General features: G+C 38.8%; 1 protein-coding gene across 1 annotated transcript in view; it reads left to right on the top strand.

Moving 5' to 3' along the window:
• Positions 1-16,281, top strand: part of epas1b (endothelial PAS domain protein 1b) — a 76,883-nt gene that overhangs the window by 13,741 nt on the left and 46,861 nt on the right. Inside the window, exon 2 of the mRNA XM_047351100.1 lies at positions 16,009-16,199. Within this exon, the coding sequence (XP_047207056.1) occupies positions 16,009-16,199 (191 nt within the window). The remainder of the gene's footprint in view (positions 1-16,008; positions 16,200-16,281) is intronic.

Genomic DNA, 16,281 nt, shown 5'->3' on the forward strand with positions numbered 1-16,281 from the left:
TTGTGGCGAAGCCATTGAAATAAAAGTGAGAAATTTCCAGATTTTTTCTGTAACGTGATTAGCAGTCCATTGTTAGTTATTTAAAATAAATAACTAACAATGTTACTTATTTAATATGGTCAAAATACATAAAAAAAATTGAAATGATCCATACAAAAGCTGATTGTTGCAGTTTTTTGTTATTTAATATAAAATATGTTTTTCTGTTTTTGAGCATTTTTACTTCTCATGTGCCACAATTCACAGATTTATTATCATTTTTTAGCTGGTAAAAAAACACAGGTCATGGATGCATAAGGACTCTTTAGAAAATGAGTTGTTTTTTTCCTCTAAAGTGCCGCTGTAGGCATCTGCTGCAGATAAAATGCAGAATGAGAACACTAAAAAGGCTAAACAAACAAGAGAAAAGTTGTTTCATGATTCAAAGCAGCACTTTTTTACAGCATAGTTTTCCATCTCTAGTCTTTAATACATTTAAAGCAGACAACTTTATTCCAATGATGAAAGAAAACTGTTTAAAATGAATGTGATGATGGCATGGTTGTATAAGTTAAATCAGCATTACATAATGCTAACTCTTGATTGTCTCTTGAAGCCATTAAACGCTGTAGAGCCTTCTAGAAGTGTGCACCTGTAAGTTACATCAGCTCCTAATGCCTTTTGTCTTATTTCTGTGTGTCACTTTGGAGTTGACAGTTATATATATAAGTACATGAGCGCAATTTTCTTACATTAGCTCACGTGAAAGGATGCCTGGGAGAATTGTGAACGACACATTGACTCACGTTAGCATGCAGATCTAAACAGATGAAGCGCTGCGCAGAGCGCTGCAGGGGGAAAACCTTGCATTAACTGTCCCATTACTGCCAGCAGAGACACAAACAGAAATATTGCTTCTGCCTTTTTTCTCTATTGGTTTGCACTTTGTTTTTCCAAAAGGTTTGAGTGAGATTATGAGATGTTCTTTGTTTTGGGTCAGTGACATTGCATGACAGGTAATGCGCACATGTATCGCCTCGGGCTCCTGTTGTCGCTGACAGACAAGTTAATCACACACATGCTTTGTGTGAGAAGTGATTGAAAAATCTGCGGGGTGTGAAAGGAAAATGAACGAGAGTGTGAAGAACAGCAGCTATCAAGGTTTACCTTTCCTCCAACTTGAGCTTTAGGTTTTTTTCTAAAACACATCTGGCTCAGCTGGGTTGATCCAGTTGGGTTTGACCTGACGATGTTTGTTGATTGCTGGTTATTAGGCCCGAGTAACAGATGTTAACATCACGTAATGATGGTTAGAAATTAATTCAAACCTGAGTGGGTAGATGTGCATCTGATATACAGTGCTGTGAAAAACTACCAGCTCCCTTACACATTTCTACTGTTTTTGCTTCTTTGTCAGAGCATCAAACTGATTTTAATATTAGACAAAGATAATCTTACCCAAATACATGCAAATTGCTGTTTTTCTGACTGGGGAAACTACAGGTCCTTCTCAAAATATTAGCATATTGTGATAAAGTTCATTATTTTCCATAATGTGATGATGAAAATTTAACATTCATATATTTTAGATTCATTGCACACTAACTGAAATATTTCAGGTCTTTTATTGTCTTAATACGGATGATTTTGGCATACAGCTCATGAAAACCCAAAATTCCTATCTCACAAAATTAGCATATCATTAAAAAGGTCTCTAAACGAGCTATGAAACTAATCATCTGAATCAACGAGTTAACTCTAAACACCTGCAAAAGATTCCTGAGGCCTTTAAAACTCCCAGCCTGGTTCATCACTCAAAACCCCAATCATGGGTAAGACTGCCGACCTGACTGCTGTCCAGAAGGCCACTATTGACACCCTCAAGCAAGAAGGTAAGACACAGAAAGAAATTTCTGAACGAATAGGCTGTTCCCAGAGTGCTGTATCAAGGCACCTCAGTGGGAAGTCTGTGGGAAGGAAAATGTGTGGCAGAAAACGCTGCACAACGAGAAGAGGTGACCGGACCCTGAGGAAGATTATGGAGAAGGGCCGATTCCAGACCTTGGGGGACCTGCGGAAGCAGTGGACTGAGTCTGGAGTAGAAACATCCAGAGCCACCATGCACAGGCGTGTGCAGGAAATGGGCTACAGGTGCCGCATTCCCCAGGTCAAGCCACTTTTGAACCAGAAACAGCGGCAGAAGCGCCTGACCTGGGCTACAGAGAAGCAGCACTGGACTGTTGCTGAGTGGTCCAAAGTACTTTTTTCAGATGAAAGCAAATTCTGCATGTCATTCGGAAATCAAGGGGCCAGAGTCTGGAGGAAGACTGGGCAGAAGGAAATGCCAAAATGCCAGAAGTCCAGTGTCAAGTACCCACAGTCAGTGATGGTCTGGGGTGCCGTGTCAGCTGCTGGTGTTAGTCCGCTGTGTTTTATCAAGGGCAGGGTCAATGCAGCTAGCTATCAGGAGATTTTGGAGCACTTCATGCTTCCATCTGCTGAAAAGCTTTATGGAGATGAAGATTTAATTTTTCAGCACGACCTGGCACCTGCTCACAGTGCCAAAATCACTGGTAAATGGTTTACTGACCATGGTATCACTGTGCTCAATTGGCCTGCCAACTCTCCTGACCTGAACCCCATAGAGAATCTGTGGGATATTGTGAAGAGAACGTTGAGAGCCTCAAGACCCAACACTCTGGATGAGCTAAAGGCCGCTATCGAAGCATCCTGGGCCTCCATAAGACCTCAGCAGTGCCACAGGCTGATTGCCTCCATGCCACGCCGCATTGAAGCAGTCATTTCTGCAAAAGGATTCCCGACCAAGTATTGAGTGCATAACTGTACATGATTATTTGAAGGTTGACGTTTTTTGTATTAAAAACACTTTTCTTTTATTGGTCGGATGAAATATGCTAATTTTGTGAGATAGGAATTTTGGGTTTTCATGAGCTGTATGCCAAAATCATCCGTATTAAGACAATAAAAGACCTGAAATATTTAAGTTAGTGTGCAATGAATCTAAAATACATGAATGTTAAATTTTCATCATTACATTATGGAAAATAATGAACTTTATCACAATATGCTAATATTTTGAGAAGAACCTGTGTATGCAGTTAGTTTTCCAACAAATTTACCAGCATCTATACCTACAAGAAAGTTCCAGTTTTGTCTCCTATGTCTATGGAATATTTTCCCAAATGTCTTCGGTATCATCAGGAAATTTTTTGGCAAGGTCTTGGTGTTTATTTTGGTCAGTGGTGGTTTTTATCTTAGAACTCTCCTGTAGTTTTTGCCCTGTCTCTTTCTTACTGTTGAATCATGATTACTGACCTTAACTAAGGGCCGTGAGACCTGCAGTGCTTTAGATGTTGCTCTAAGTTCTTTTGTGACCCTCCAGGATGAGTCGATGATGCTCTCTCGGGGTACTTTTGTTAGGCCGACCACTCCATTGTTCCATGTTTTCTCTGTGGGCTTTATTTAAGTGATTTCTCGATTCTACATGCCAGGGTGTGGCTGGTGAAATTGAACTCAGCTTTCCAAAAAAACTGTAGTTAATCACAGTTCATTTTAAAAAGGCAAAACACCTTTTCACAGCACTGTTATTAAAAGAATGTTGCTTATTAAATGTTTTTCTCCTACTAGAAAATTGTGAAATATTAATTTCAGTAAGGATAAACCACAAAGATCACACACTGTCAAAAAATAAACTCTCCAAGAACATCTGTCTGTAATCATATTGTAATCCCTTAGCCATAAGAGTTTTCTTAGCTGTTAGTAATATAGAGGTGTCTGGTCAGCTGATTATTTAAATTGTCCTTTAAGGTTGAAGAGACTGGATTTTATCATCTGCTGAACCGTGTAAATTGAAACACCATTTTTTGAGGGTAATAAAATGATAAAAACATTGTAGCACTAACCAGCAGCAGTAAAAACATTCAGGGAACTACCAAAAAAGCCTGACCATAACTTGAACGCAATATATGAATTACCCCTTGTATAAGAGGTTTACTGACAGGCATGAATATTTTGGCAGTAGCACAAAAGTTTTGCAAACGTCATAGTTTCAGTTTTTCTCTTAACTGCAAAGAGCTTTTTTGACTTAAAAACTTTACTTTATATGAAAACCCTGTTTTCAGTAGATTTTTACTCTAATCTGCTATCTTCCTTTCAGTACAGTCATATCATAACCATAGTTGAAACTGTGAAAGAATAAAGTTGAAATCAACTGTCAATCTAATTAGCCTACTGAACGCTATGAGAGACAGATCTGGTTGAACTGATTGTCTTTATATGTTAGCAATGGTTCCATCCCATTCTGGTTCCAAACCATCAATGGTTTGCATCGAAATATTTCAACATGACCAAACAGATTTCTGGATCTTCAAGAATTTATAGTAATTGATTGAAATACAGTGGACAGTGGTTCAGAATAGGGCTGCAACTTATGTTTATTTTGCTAATTGATTAATCTGTTGACTATTTTTTTGATAACTCGGATTAATAATCGGATAACAAATGGTGCCCAATAGGAGATTTCTGACAGAATTTGAACCAGGTGAAGCTAAAGCTATGCCACTTGAGGAGTTCTGGATAGAGCATATTTACAAACAAAGGTCTTTCATCTTAAATCCAAAATGTATATATTTTTTGTACAATGTTTGCCTAATTAAAGCTCTGAGAGGGTTGTTCTTTCAGCAAATTGCATGTTTTAGGGTCTGTGTACTCTAATTAACGATTATTCGATTACTGAATTAGTTGATGAATAGTTCAATAATCAATTATTCATGATTAATTTGATTAATTGTTTCAACCCTAGTTCAGAACATCCAGGATTGTCAGAAATGTCTTACAGAACTTCACTACCGCCAATGTAGAGCTTGAACAACATTGGCAGCAGGCAGGTGCACTTGTAGGCTCAGTGACCTGACTTTTTGACAACAGCCTTGCGATGTGATGAGCAGCAAAGAACTGACCTGTATCCAAGAAAAAATATCAAGGACAGACAGAAATTCTGCAGAAAGGATGGACAGCACACGACTGGTATAAAGTTGTCATCTCTGATTAATCCTTCTTCTGACTGTATAGAAAAACTATTTGTCTGGGGCATTGTGTGGTGTAGTGGTAGAGCATGCGCCCCAAAAACATGAGTTATTGTCCTTGACGCAGCCGTCCTGGGTTCGATTCTCAACCTCGAGACCTTTGCTGCAAGTCTTGCCCCCTTCTCTCCATGCTCATTTCCTGTCTGGTAACTGTCAATGAAGGCCAGTAGTGCCCAAGAATCTTTAGAAGAAAGAAAACTATTTGTCTGGTATAGAAACACTGAGCGCTATCATGAGTCCTTTCACTGTTCTTAGACCCGACCATGTCATAATGGCAAGAGTGACTTTGTGATCTTTCATCCATCTATTATCGATATTCGCTTATTCCATGAAGAGGCACCAATCGGCTGGTGCCTATCTCCAATTGTTAAAGGGCAAGACTCAAGGTGTAACCCGAACAGGTCAACTCCAAGCTTAGAACACTGAAAGTATAGACTTTTTTTAATCCTTCCAGTTCCTTGAGAGCTAGTGATCAATTCCCTAAAAAGCCTCTGGATAAGCAGAACCAAAGACATTTAGATCAACGCCAACACAAGAATAAGCCAGGACATGTCTACAAGACTAGATCCAGATTCAGAATGAGTTCCAGAAGATATGAAGAAGCTTTAAATACGAGTGTTAGCATATATTTGATAATTGGTTTTATGAAAGCTTTTGGAACTAAGTTGGAAGACTTCAGACAAATGCTGCATATAAGGTTAAATCTGGATAATGTTTTTGCTGAAAGTGGAATCCCAATTGATCCCAGTGATCTGCAGAAGGATATAGAGTTTGTTTGAATAGTTGTAAGTATTCAGCATAGTTCGCTCTGCTGGAGCTTTGCATTCAATCCGGTCAGGTTGAGGTGTGTGTGCTCTAGTCTTGTGTGTGTTATGTTGTCATGTGACCCACTGTGGTTTAGAGTGACAGCTCTACTTCTCTCACTGAGGTTTCAGTATGCCAGGTATGTGTTTTCTCCCTGCTTCACTGCCGTTTTGTGCGTCCGTTTGTTTTTAAACAACATGGTACTTCTACTTGATTTTATTATGAGATTCTCCATGATGGTGCTCTTCCAAGAGCTGCATCAACAAGGGATGTGTTTAAGCCCAAACCTAAACGGTCCAAACATGTCGACCCCAAGATATCCGTTTAAACCTCCTCACTGATGTTTGCGTGAGTCCAGGATAATGAAAATCGGCGGCCGCCCGCATCGCCCAGCTCAGGTTGCTATTCTCACAGGTCTAAAAGCAGCATGGAGATGTGCTGGCAAATCGAGGCAGAACAAAGAATGTTATCAGCCCTTTTACATCATTGTCTGGCAAGGAGAGTAGTCAGAGCTGCGATTCGTGCGATGTTTTGATATCAAAGACTACTGAGGTTGATAAGGTGAGGCCACGGGGTTTGCCTTTTTTTTTCCCTGATGTTATTTTGCCATCCCCTCTTAGGAATCTTTCAAGTGAAGGCACATTAGTCACCACTCTACAAAGGTGACCTCTCTAAGTGTTTTCAGTGTTCTGATTACATGTTGTGTGTGTCAGTCTGCTGTGGCAGCAACTTGTGGTATGTTGGGTCGCGGCATTTTTGACATTATGTCTTTATGGATTAGTTTGTAGCCAAAGGGCGGGGTCAGAGGTGATGAATCCATATCGGTAGCAGCTGAGATCACAAGACAGTTGTGACAGGCTAATGTTTGCTGCCCACAGAGCTCTAATTGGCTACAGTTGAAATGCTGTCACCAAGCTGCTGTGGTTGTATAAGAGACCGAAGCTTATTGGTGCTATTTTTGAATGATCAGCCTATTTATGGCGCTCAAAATACATACTTAAAATACATTTAGACATGATGATGCATGTTCCATTCACTTAATTTTAATATCTCCAAAATACAATAAGCTCTTTACAAATAGGTCCAATTCGTTTGGAGTTATTCAGAAATTAATTAGGTCCAAATTTCAGCTAATTAAACTCATAACAATCTTATGCAAACTGCACTGGGCCATTAACTCTGCATCAACCCCTTCTCCTGAGCAAGCACTTGGTGGCATTGGAAAGGAACAACTCTTCTAACACGAAGAAGCCTCCAGTAGATCCAAACTTTGTGTGAGAGGCCATCTAGAGCGACCAACTTAACACACCAGTCCAGAAACAACGTAGTAAAAAGGCTTACTTGGGTGAAGGCATGACCCAATAAGATATTCTCACAGCACAAAAACCTTTTGTAAAAAAAATGCCACAGCAAAAAAAACAAAAAACAAACAGCATTGCCATATTAATACAAACAAAATTTATAACATGATTAAATGTCTTGTTTAAAGCAGAAAAACAACTATTAGTCCTAAGGTCATAGGTGCAGGAAAAAATAACATTGATTATTATAGTTATAATGGTATCAGTTCATTGTTATTTTGATCTTGACAGAACGAACATTTGCTAGATTTTTAAGAAGTAAGTGTACATATTGTGTGGAAGATATTTTTTTTGTTGTTCATCTCTTTACAGGTATAACAAAATAATGTTAGTTATTTAATTAGCGGGTCTGTCTGCTCATAGAACGAGCCTGCTGTCTGCTCCTTAACAGACATGCTGCTTACAGCTTGCCAGCATTAGATTTAAAACAGCATTACTTTAACAGTATGCATGGGTGGGGCTCATAGTTTCCACACAATTTTTGTGTAAACAGCAATATTTCTAGACAGTAGACTTAGTCTTTTCTATAACTCAGGATTGAAGTGGAACAGAGGCAGTGCCCAGGAACAGGTGGGAGAGGGGCACTGAAGTGTTGTTCTATGCAGCATACAGCCAGAACAAAACTCCAGTCACTTTCTGTGCGTCATTAAAAGATCTGTTTCCGTTAAAAACTTTCGATACTAGAAACAGATTGATGCTCCAAGATTCACTTCCAGAGTTATATACATTCAAGCGTTTGCAGTATATACATGTATGGATTTATTGGTGGGTGAATTGTTTTTAAAATTTACTGAAAAAGGTCATTGTAATAAGAGCTTTGTTTCAATTAACAAATAAGACTGAGCTAAACAGAATCACTTTTTAATGTTTTCTTTTTCAACTATACGTTCTTTAAGTCCTTTTGGATTACAAATCATGTCAGAATTCTGTCTGAGAAGAGTATACGGTTTCATTTTGCTGCAGCAAATTTCAACAAAAAGTGTTCACTCGCTCACAAACAACGAGATGCAAATCAGAACTCAGATTTAGGTTTGGAGAGTTGTGCACCTGGATACATTTTACACCATGAATAAAAGTTGAATTTTTCCACAAGCTACCGTTTTTTTTTTTTATAACGAGTTTAAAATGGCAACTTTTACCTTGCAAGTTTAAAGCTACTTTTAAAACATCAAACATCAGCACATTGCTGATGTTCTCGAAAAAATGTATGGTTTTTTTTATTATTATGTTATGGTACTTTACACCATCTAGATACTGTAAATAGGTTTTGTTAGAAATTGTAAATATTTTGTATACTGGACCACTAGTGTGAACTGAATTATATTTCCAAGGAATATCTTTATTTTTATTTAAACTTTCAACCAATTCAATCGTTACTGTTAAAAGATTCTACCGCTGATTAAAAAAAGAAAAAAAGGTCCGGCCTTCACAAATTAGCATGGGTTTAGTTGCTTTTTGAGATTTAACCAGTTTTCTTGTGTTGAGTTGAGTGTCTGACTGCAGCAGTATTGGCACAGAATAAACTTCCACGTGGTTGGATGACATGAACTCGTTCCCCTTTGCAGCCAGACAGAGGTGTCTTGCCAAAATTTGGCTTCGCATCGAGCGGCAGCTTCAATCCAAACACTGATGCTGAACGTCGATGTTTATTTGCACAGAACCTTTCCTTTTAGACATAACTAACTGCATCACAATATGACAGAATAACGCACAGTCCAGGAAAACCAACGCAGGTTTGAACAGGAAAATTTATTTTGACTCTCGCTGCCCCGGAGCAGCACATCTGAGTGGCCAGTGCTGATGCTGCTAGTTTTCGTTCCATCAAACCCATCCCATCAAACCTGGGAGAATATAGATTTAGCTGATAAAGGCTCATCATTGCTGTCATATTTGCTTTCTATTGAACTTTTGAAACACCAAGGTTGAGTCACAGTCGTCTTAACAGGATTAAATTTGACACAAGATTTGTCATAAATCTGAGCAAACATTTTCAGGAAGACTCTCCACTTGACACGAAGGTTAAACTCCTTAATGCTTTTATTATAGAAATTGATTTCCTGTCACTTGCATTTAAGGACATGTTTACATATTTACTTAAATCCGTAACGTGAAAAATAATGCTGCATGTCAGAAGTAAAAAGGAATATAGGACTGGGAGCAGAGGCGGTAACATCAAAGCGAAGGGAGAAAAAAAAGAGAGCAAACAGCTACTTTTTGAACTTCACCTGAGTGCGTGACCATTAGTGTCACCTTTGACCTCTGCTTTGTGTTTGCGGGGTGGATGCGGACGGGTTCAGTGGGTGCATCAGAAGGCTCTGTGGCCCGGTAAAGCTGTGCGACTTTCATTGTTTCATGTCCTGAAATAGACTGCAGGGACTCAGGGTGGGGGGGGCAACAATGATCCCAGACGATCAAAGAGTGGAACCACACACACCAGGGGCTGGTTGAAATTAGCCCTTTCAGCTGACCTGATGTGGTAGCCGCGGCCTATCTGCTGTGCTGTCTCATCAGTAATGGGGATTTGGGTGATTGTCAGTCGGGGTTTATGAGTTTAAACCTCAGAGATGGGCAGATGATGGGACATATGCTGCATCTGATAAGATAATGGCGCTTCTGTGCTCTCCCTTTCCTGCTAATTGTATGTTATCATCTCTGTAATCAGTGTTTGGATGTTTGACTGTGCAGTTTGTTGCATTTTTGTGAAAGATCTAGATCATAGCCCGAAAGGTAATATTGTATTTTTATTATCTGAGGCAGATATTAGCATGACAACGACCATATCCTGATGGTCATATCATGTGTTTGTTTATTACATAAAGTGTATTCTGTATGGAAATAACACAAATATTTCACTTTTTTTTTTTTTCGTTTGTTTGATTTGCTGTAACACAGATCACTGCCTAGACCTTTTCAGGCTTCTCTTATTTCAGGGCATCAGTATTAAACATGCGCTCTAAATGTGAGTAATAACTGAAAGAATTTAGATTACAGCAATTATTTATTTGTCCCTAAACTGGAAAATGTTGCATGGTTTAAGCACCAGAGGGATAGACTGATTTCAAAAGATCAAAAATCTTAGAAATAATTAGAAATATTAAACAAAATGAACACACAATCTAGAGATCCACAGAGAAAATAGCTTTTAAATAGAATTGGTTGATGACGCCCTGACTGATAACACACAAGTTGGAAAGTCAAAAATCTGATCTTTTCCTGATCAGTAAATGCATCATACTAACTAAAATAACAACATGTAAGCAGGGATTAAGCATACTTTTCATTAAGTCCATATTTCTGTATTAAAATATTTTTATTTGTTTGATGTAATATTCTAATCTCAAATGTCATGTTTTCATTAGATGTAAGCAGAAAATCATCATAATTAACAGGAATAAAGGCTTGAAAACATCAGTCTGTGTGTAATTATTCTATATAATGTGGATCAGTTAGTTAATTAAGTTACTGAAATAAATAAACATTTTAAATAATGTAATTTATTGAATATGACATGTATATATATGTAGAAAGGGGCAGAATGGGATGCTTAATGACACCTCAGAGAGGAGGTTCAGTCCATAAAGGATTCATCCCACAACTCAAATAGTTTTTCAGTGAGCATCCTATAACAGAAACCACAGAGGTCTAGTGTCCCATCTTCACTTATACCAAGTGATTCAAGCTAGCTGCAGATGCTTTGAGACTTTGAAAACAAAAAATTCTCAAAAATCCTTCCAACTAGTGATTAAAAGTTTAAAACCATAACATTTATCCTTTTTTAATTTATGTTTTGCAGGCCTGTGCATCACACCTGCTGTTAAGGATGTAAAGACACATTTAGCACACAAGACATGACCTTATTAAATAAGCAGTAGATGTTTCAAAAACCCCAAACTGTCTGTAATTAGTAAGGAATATTCCAATCCAGGTCCATATATTGTGGTTGTCCTATACTGCTTTTTGAGCTTTTGCAAATAGAATAAAGATTTCATGAATCTCAAACTGTTTACCACTTTACATTTTTAACCAGATAATCAAATGTAGTCCAGTCTTAATAATGTGAAGTAGCCCTTTAGCTTAGCAGCGATAGAAAGCTGGGAAGCAACTATGAACCTTGCTAACGGTTAACCATCAGCTGTGTTTTTTCAGTGATTATAAATTGTTATCATCTTGTCCCTAACTCTGTAACTGAGTACCAAAAAAGCAGCCACAGAACCCAAAACTGCTGTAGGCTTCTATTGTAAGGTTTTGTCAGCCAGCCCAACTAGCCATCTATAGTAAGGTGACCAGATTTTTGAAATCAACTCTAGGGACATTTCCAGCACAGAGATTAAAAGAATTAAATGGCCTAATGGTCTAATGTCTAACGCTCTTTCTTTCCCCCCTCTTAGCTTTACTCTTCTTTATGTCACTCTATCTCCCTCCTCTCTCTTTAACATATCCAATTTTCTCTGCTCTTTCACTCTTTTGTCTGTGTTTCTATTTTCCTCTGCTCTTTTATCAGTCTTTCACTACTCTAAAACAGAGACATAATATAATCACAATGTCCTTCAAAAATATTAGAACATATAATACACTGAAAAATATAATTTAACAAATAAAATAATATTTTTATTTCAGAAACCATTTAGAAGTTGGTTATTTTTAGATGAGAAATTAGAATAATCCTAACTCACCCACTCAGTTTTGGAGCTACTCCATGTGCTTTTGTCTTGCCTTATGTTCTGTTTGTTCATAAAAGCCTTGTTTATTTGCATATTGGACCTCACCTTTAGTAAAAGAAAACACATCCAATCCTTATAATATTGTACCGGGGCACAGCTAACGTTGATAACACTAGTATTGTTTCCTGCTGTGAACCAAACCTTCATCCGGACAAGGACAGTCCAGTCCAAGGCGCCCGTAACAGCTGTTGTTGCACACAACATGCTCACTCACATTTCTACCCCCGGTTACCGTAATAACAGTCTATACTCAACATGTTTTTTGTCATTCGCAAAATGCTAGAATCAGGGACATTTACTGGGGACAGCTTTAGCTGGGAACAGGTAGTCAAAACGGTGACGTCTGGTCACCCTAGTCTTTAGCTAACTCTGTCAATACAACACAGCAAGAACAAGAACGTTTTCCTTTCTTGCTTCAGATTAAGAGTCTCAAACAAAAATATAGCTGGGTGTCACGCTTAAAGTAGTCATCTATTCTGGAGCTTATAATAATAGCTTACACTTCCTTGACCAGAGAAAGTCGCATGTTGACAGCTGTTGGCTAAATTTAAATATTATGTTGTTTTAAATTAACCTGTGCTGTTAATTAAATAGAAATTTCAACTGGATTTGCTGCCAAGCAAAATGCTCAGAAATGCTTTCCTGTTCCTTTCTTTTGTAGTAATTGTTTTTAGCTTTGTTGTTTTACTCAAAACAGATTTCAGAACCTAAAAGATTTTCATTAAAAACAGCTCGCAGCTGCCGTCAGCATTTAAAGAATGAGAAAGTTTACTTCAAGAAAAAGTTGTGTCGTTGGTTTTACAACTTGGTTTGTTCAAGGGGTTTGGTGATGAGAACATAGAAATGTCTTAGTTGTTTGGACTGTTTTGTTTTCTCTGTTTGAGCCGTGAAGAAGAGTAAGGAAACTGATGAAGGTCAGTAAAGGATAAAATCGGTTGATTTTCAAATACTTGTTTTGGCTAGAATTTGTGTTTTTATGAAGCTAAGGAACATTCAGAGAAATGGATGTAATATTTGGCCAGAATGAAGACATTTATTTTCTGTGGTAAATTAAACTGCAGTTTCCAACTGGATTTCTCATTCCAAATATTTTTGCGCCAGGGATTGCTGTTCCACACGCACACAGCTGATGTTGGTTTCACATTTTTCTGTCGTGCACCATTGCCTGTGTTGATGGATTAAATGTGGGTGCAGCAGGAGAATTAAAAGATGACAGATTTAACAGGTTTTTTTTAGTTCTAACTTTACCCAGCTCTGTTTTTCATCATCTTTTGCTCAATCTACTTATCTTTGTGGGTGAGAAACATGAAACCCAGAGTTTGCAGTGGTTCTATTTGATTCTTTGCACATCATTATTCATGTTTTACAGCCAAAATGTTAATGTTATCTGTCCTTCAGTGTTTTCTGCATGTGATCAGGTTTGATAAAGTGCATCGTGTCACTGCTCAGGGCGGGTGTGTGGAATTCAGCGGGGCTGCAGCTCTTCTGTTGTGGTTTGGTAAAGTTATCTTCAGCAGAGAGCCTGCAGACAGATCAGAGACCTGTTGGTTTTGGTTTGTGTTTAAACACAACACATTTGTCTTCTAAATGCAGTATGTAAACTGGTAAAACCTTTCTCTGCGGAGATTTGACGAGGGGAATTTGTGGAAGTAAAATAGTATCATAACACTCAATAGACTTTGAATTTATAACAGAATTTTTATCCTGAGCAATTATGTATGTCATTTCTTTTTCTCCTTAAAATTCGCCAGCAGAAATTTCACCTGCAAAAATTAAACTGCGGACATTCGATGGAAAAAAATCAACTGCGAAAATTCATCTGCAAAAATTAGCCTGCAAATGTGTTGACCTTCTGGTGACTCAAGCCAAACCAATCAACACTAGATTGAGTCAAGCGACTGATAATGCATCTTAACGTTGGATGCCAACCACCAAAAAAATCCAAGAAGAAGAAGAAGAGTCAAGGGGCTTGTAGCCAATCAAATTACGCTCACTTGATCACGTGACTCACCAATTTGCTCACATTGCAGAGGCTCTTCTTTTGACCCAGAAGGAAGCGACGAAGCTGAAGTTGGTTTCCAGTTGTAGCTTCCAATGATAACACTGGCTATTGTGGACAATATTATACCTTTTTGTAAGCAAGGGAGAGTTCTTTCAGTCAGCTGACTGGCAGTGTGTAGTCAAATGTGGCCGGCGGTGCTGCAATACTCTAAACTCTGTACAGCCACAGAAATCTCTGGTTTTAATCTCACATTAACCTAGGAAATGTATGATGGAAAACCTTTTTTTTGGTAAGCCTTAATACTGTTTACCACCTTATGCACAGTGATAAAACAGTTTGATTTATCTTCAGGCTTTTAACTAAATGACAGAAGAAGTTGAACGTTTAGCTTTCTTTCCTCTCTAAGGGAGCATATGGACCTCTCCACCATCTGCTGTATGTGATCAAACTAACTTGCATGGAGGGTCTCTGTCCATTTATACGTGTCCTGTAGGTAACCTGTCCTATTACATAAATGTGTTGCAGCAGGCTGCTGCTTGTCTGGAAAAGATGAAGTGGGGTAAACCCAGCATGGTAACGTCATGTTTGCCATCAGTTATGAACCCGCATTCTCCACCGCTCGCTTTGCTGCTCGGGCCTTTTTCCTGAGCACTGTTGCGCTTCACATTAACCGATGCATTCATTATAGGTTGCATAAAAGGGGCTGATATGTTGCAACAGGAATGTGAACATGTGACAAAGGCTAAAATCTTCTAATGTGGGGTGGAGGTTTGACTTTTCATTTTAAACTGGGAACAGATTTCATAACACAGAACGCCTATTTTTAACCCTGTGACGTCTTTGAGCAAGAATTAATCGGAGGAAATGAAAATAATCACTTGGCTCTGAGTCTTCAAGTGGCTGTCCATTTTCAAACTTGTGTTTTCAAAGACAAATCGGCTTCTATTTAAGCTAATTTCTACTCAAATGGAACATCTGCTCGGTACCCTTGTTGCTGGGTACACCTATCTCTCCTCCTGTTTCCAAGGTTCATATTTTGACCCAGTATGTGTCATCTCAATCAGAATCAACACGAACAAACAAACAGGGACACAAACAGGTACATGGGCCACAAACGTGACATCTACCCTCCTTTTTTTAAAGCTACGGTCTCGTGAACTCCTACTTTATGTTTTACCACTAGTAGATGATAGTAAAATGCTTTAAATGTCATGAGAAAATGAAAACTCATAACAAAAAACTCTAGCAGTCTATTTCTGGCTCTCCCATTCTGTCTTTCCCTGATGCGCAAAACTATTCCTTCCCTCAAAACCTGCCGAACGTACCCGACCATGGAGCTGAAATGACTTCCTCCTCCTCCTGAGATGGGGAGATCCCCTGCAGCAGAACAACTGATCTAAGGTGGGAGGAGTGGATGTGCATGTCAAGATGACCTCTGAGGACCGTCAGGCTGGAACGTCAATGCAGATTCAATGGCAGCGTGGAAATAGTCCCTGAATGCCTGAATAACCAAACGAAAAGTGTTTTTTGAAAAGTAAAAGCATACTGACAACAAGAATACTGCTGATTGCAAAAAACTGACTAATAGACAACAGAAATTCTAAACGATATTCATGTTATCACTTTCACGATAACCTCATGGATCCACAAGGTTAAATCACTCCATGTTGCGTGCTTACTTGGGGATATGTAAGAGGGGCCGTGTGACAGAGGCTGCAGTACAAGCTCTATGAAGGCTACATTTTGTGTTGCATTTGAATCACACAGGAATTTATGAGATGGCGTCTTTACACTGATTTTTGACTGCAACAGTGTCCAATTAGAAACAGGAAATACCCCAAACAGTGTGGGAATTCAAGCTCAATTATTGTGAAATGATTCAAACAAATCAGAGGTATATAACCCTCAACTAAAAGCAGCTTTATGAATGAAGCAAGCAGAAATTTAAATCCCAGGAAAGCCAGAAACATTGAAGCGGTTTTCACACACTCATAGTTTTTTTGTTTGTTTGTTTCCTGTGTGTTTTTGTGGTGCAGGAGCAGTTCAGAGCGGCGTAAGGAGAAGTCACGGGATGCAGCGCGCTGTCGACGCAGCAAAGAGACGGAGGTGTTCTACGAGCTGGCGCACCAGCTGCCTCTGGCCCACAGCGTCAGCGGCCACCTGGACAAGGCCTCCATCATGAGGCTCGCCATCAGCTTCCTGCGCACACACAAGCTGCTCGCAACAAGTATGAACACAAAAATGACCACATACACACTTATTTACACACAAACAGGTGCAAGGTGCAGAAAGATAAAAAATTCAAATAA

The sequence above is a fragment of the Girardinichthys multiradiatus genome, chromosome 22 (genome assembly GCF_021462225.1).
Source record: "Girardinichthys multiradiatus isolate DD_20200921_A chromosome 22, DD_fGirMul_XY1, whole genome shotgun sequence".
NCBI classification, from domain to species: domain Eukaryota; kingdom Metazoa; phylum Chordata; class Actinopteri; order Cyprinodontiformes; family Goodeidae; genus Girardinichthys; species Girardinichthys multiradiatus.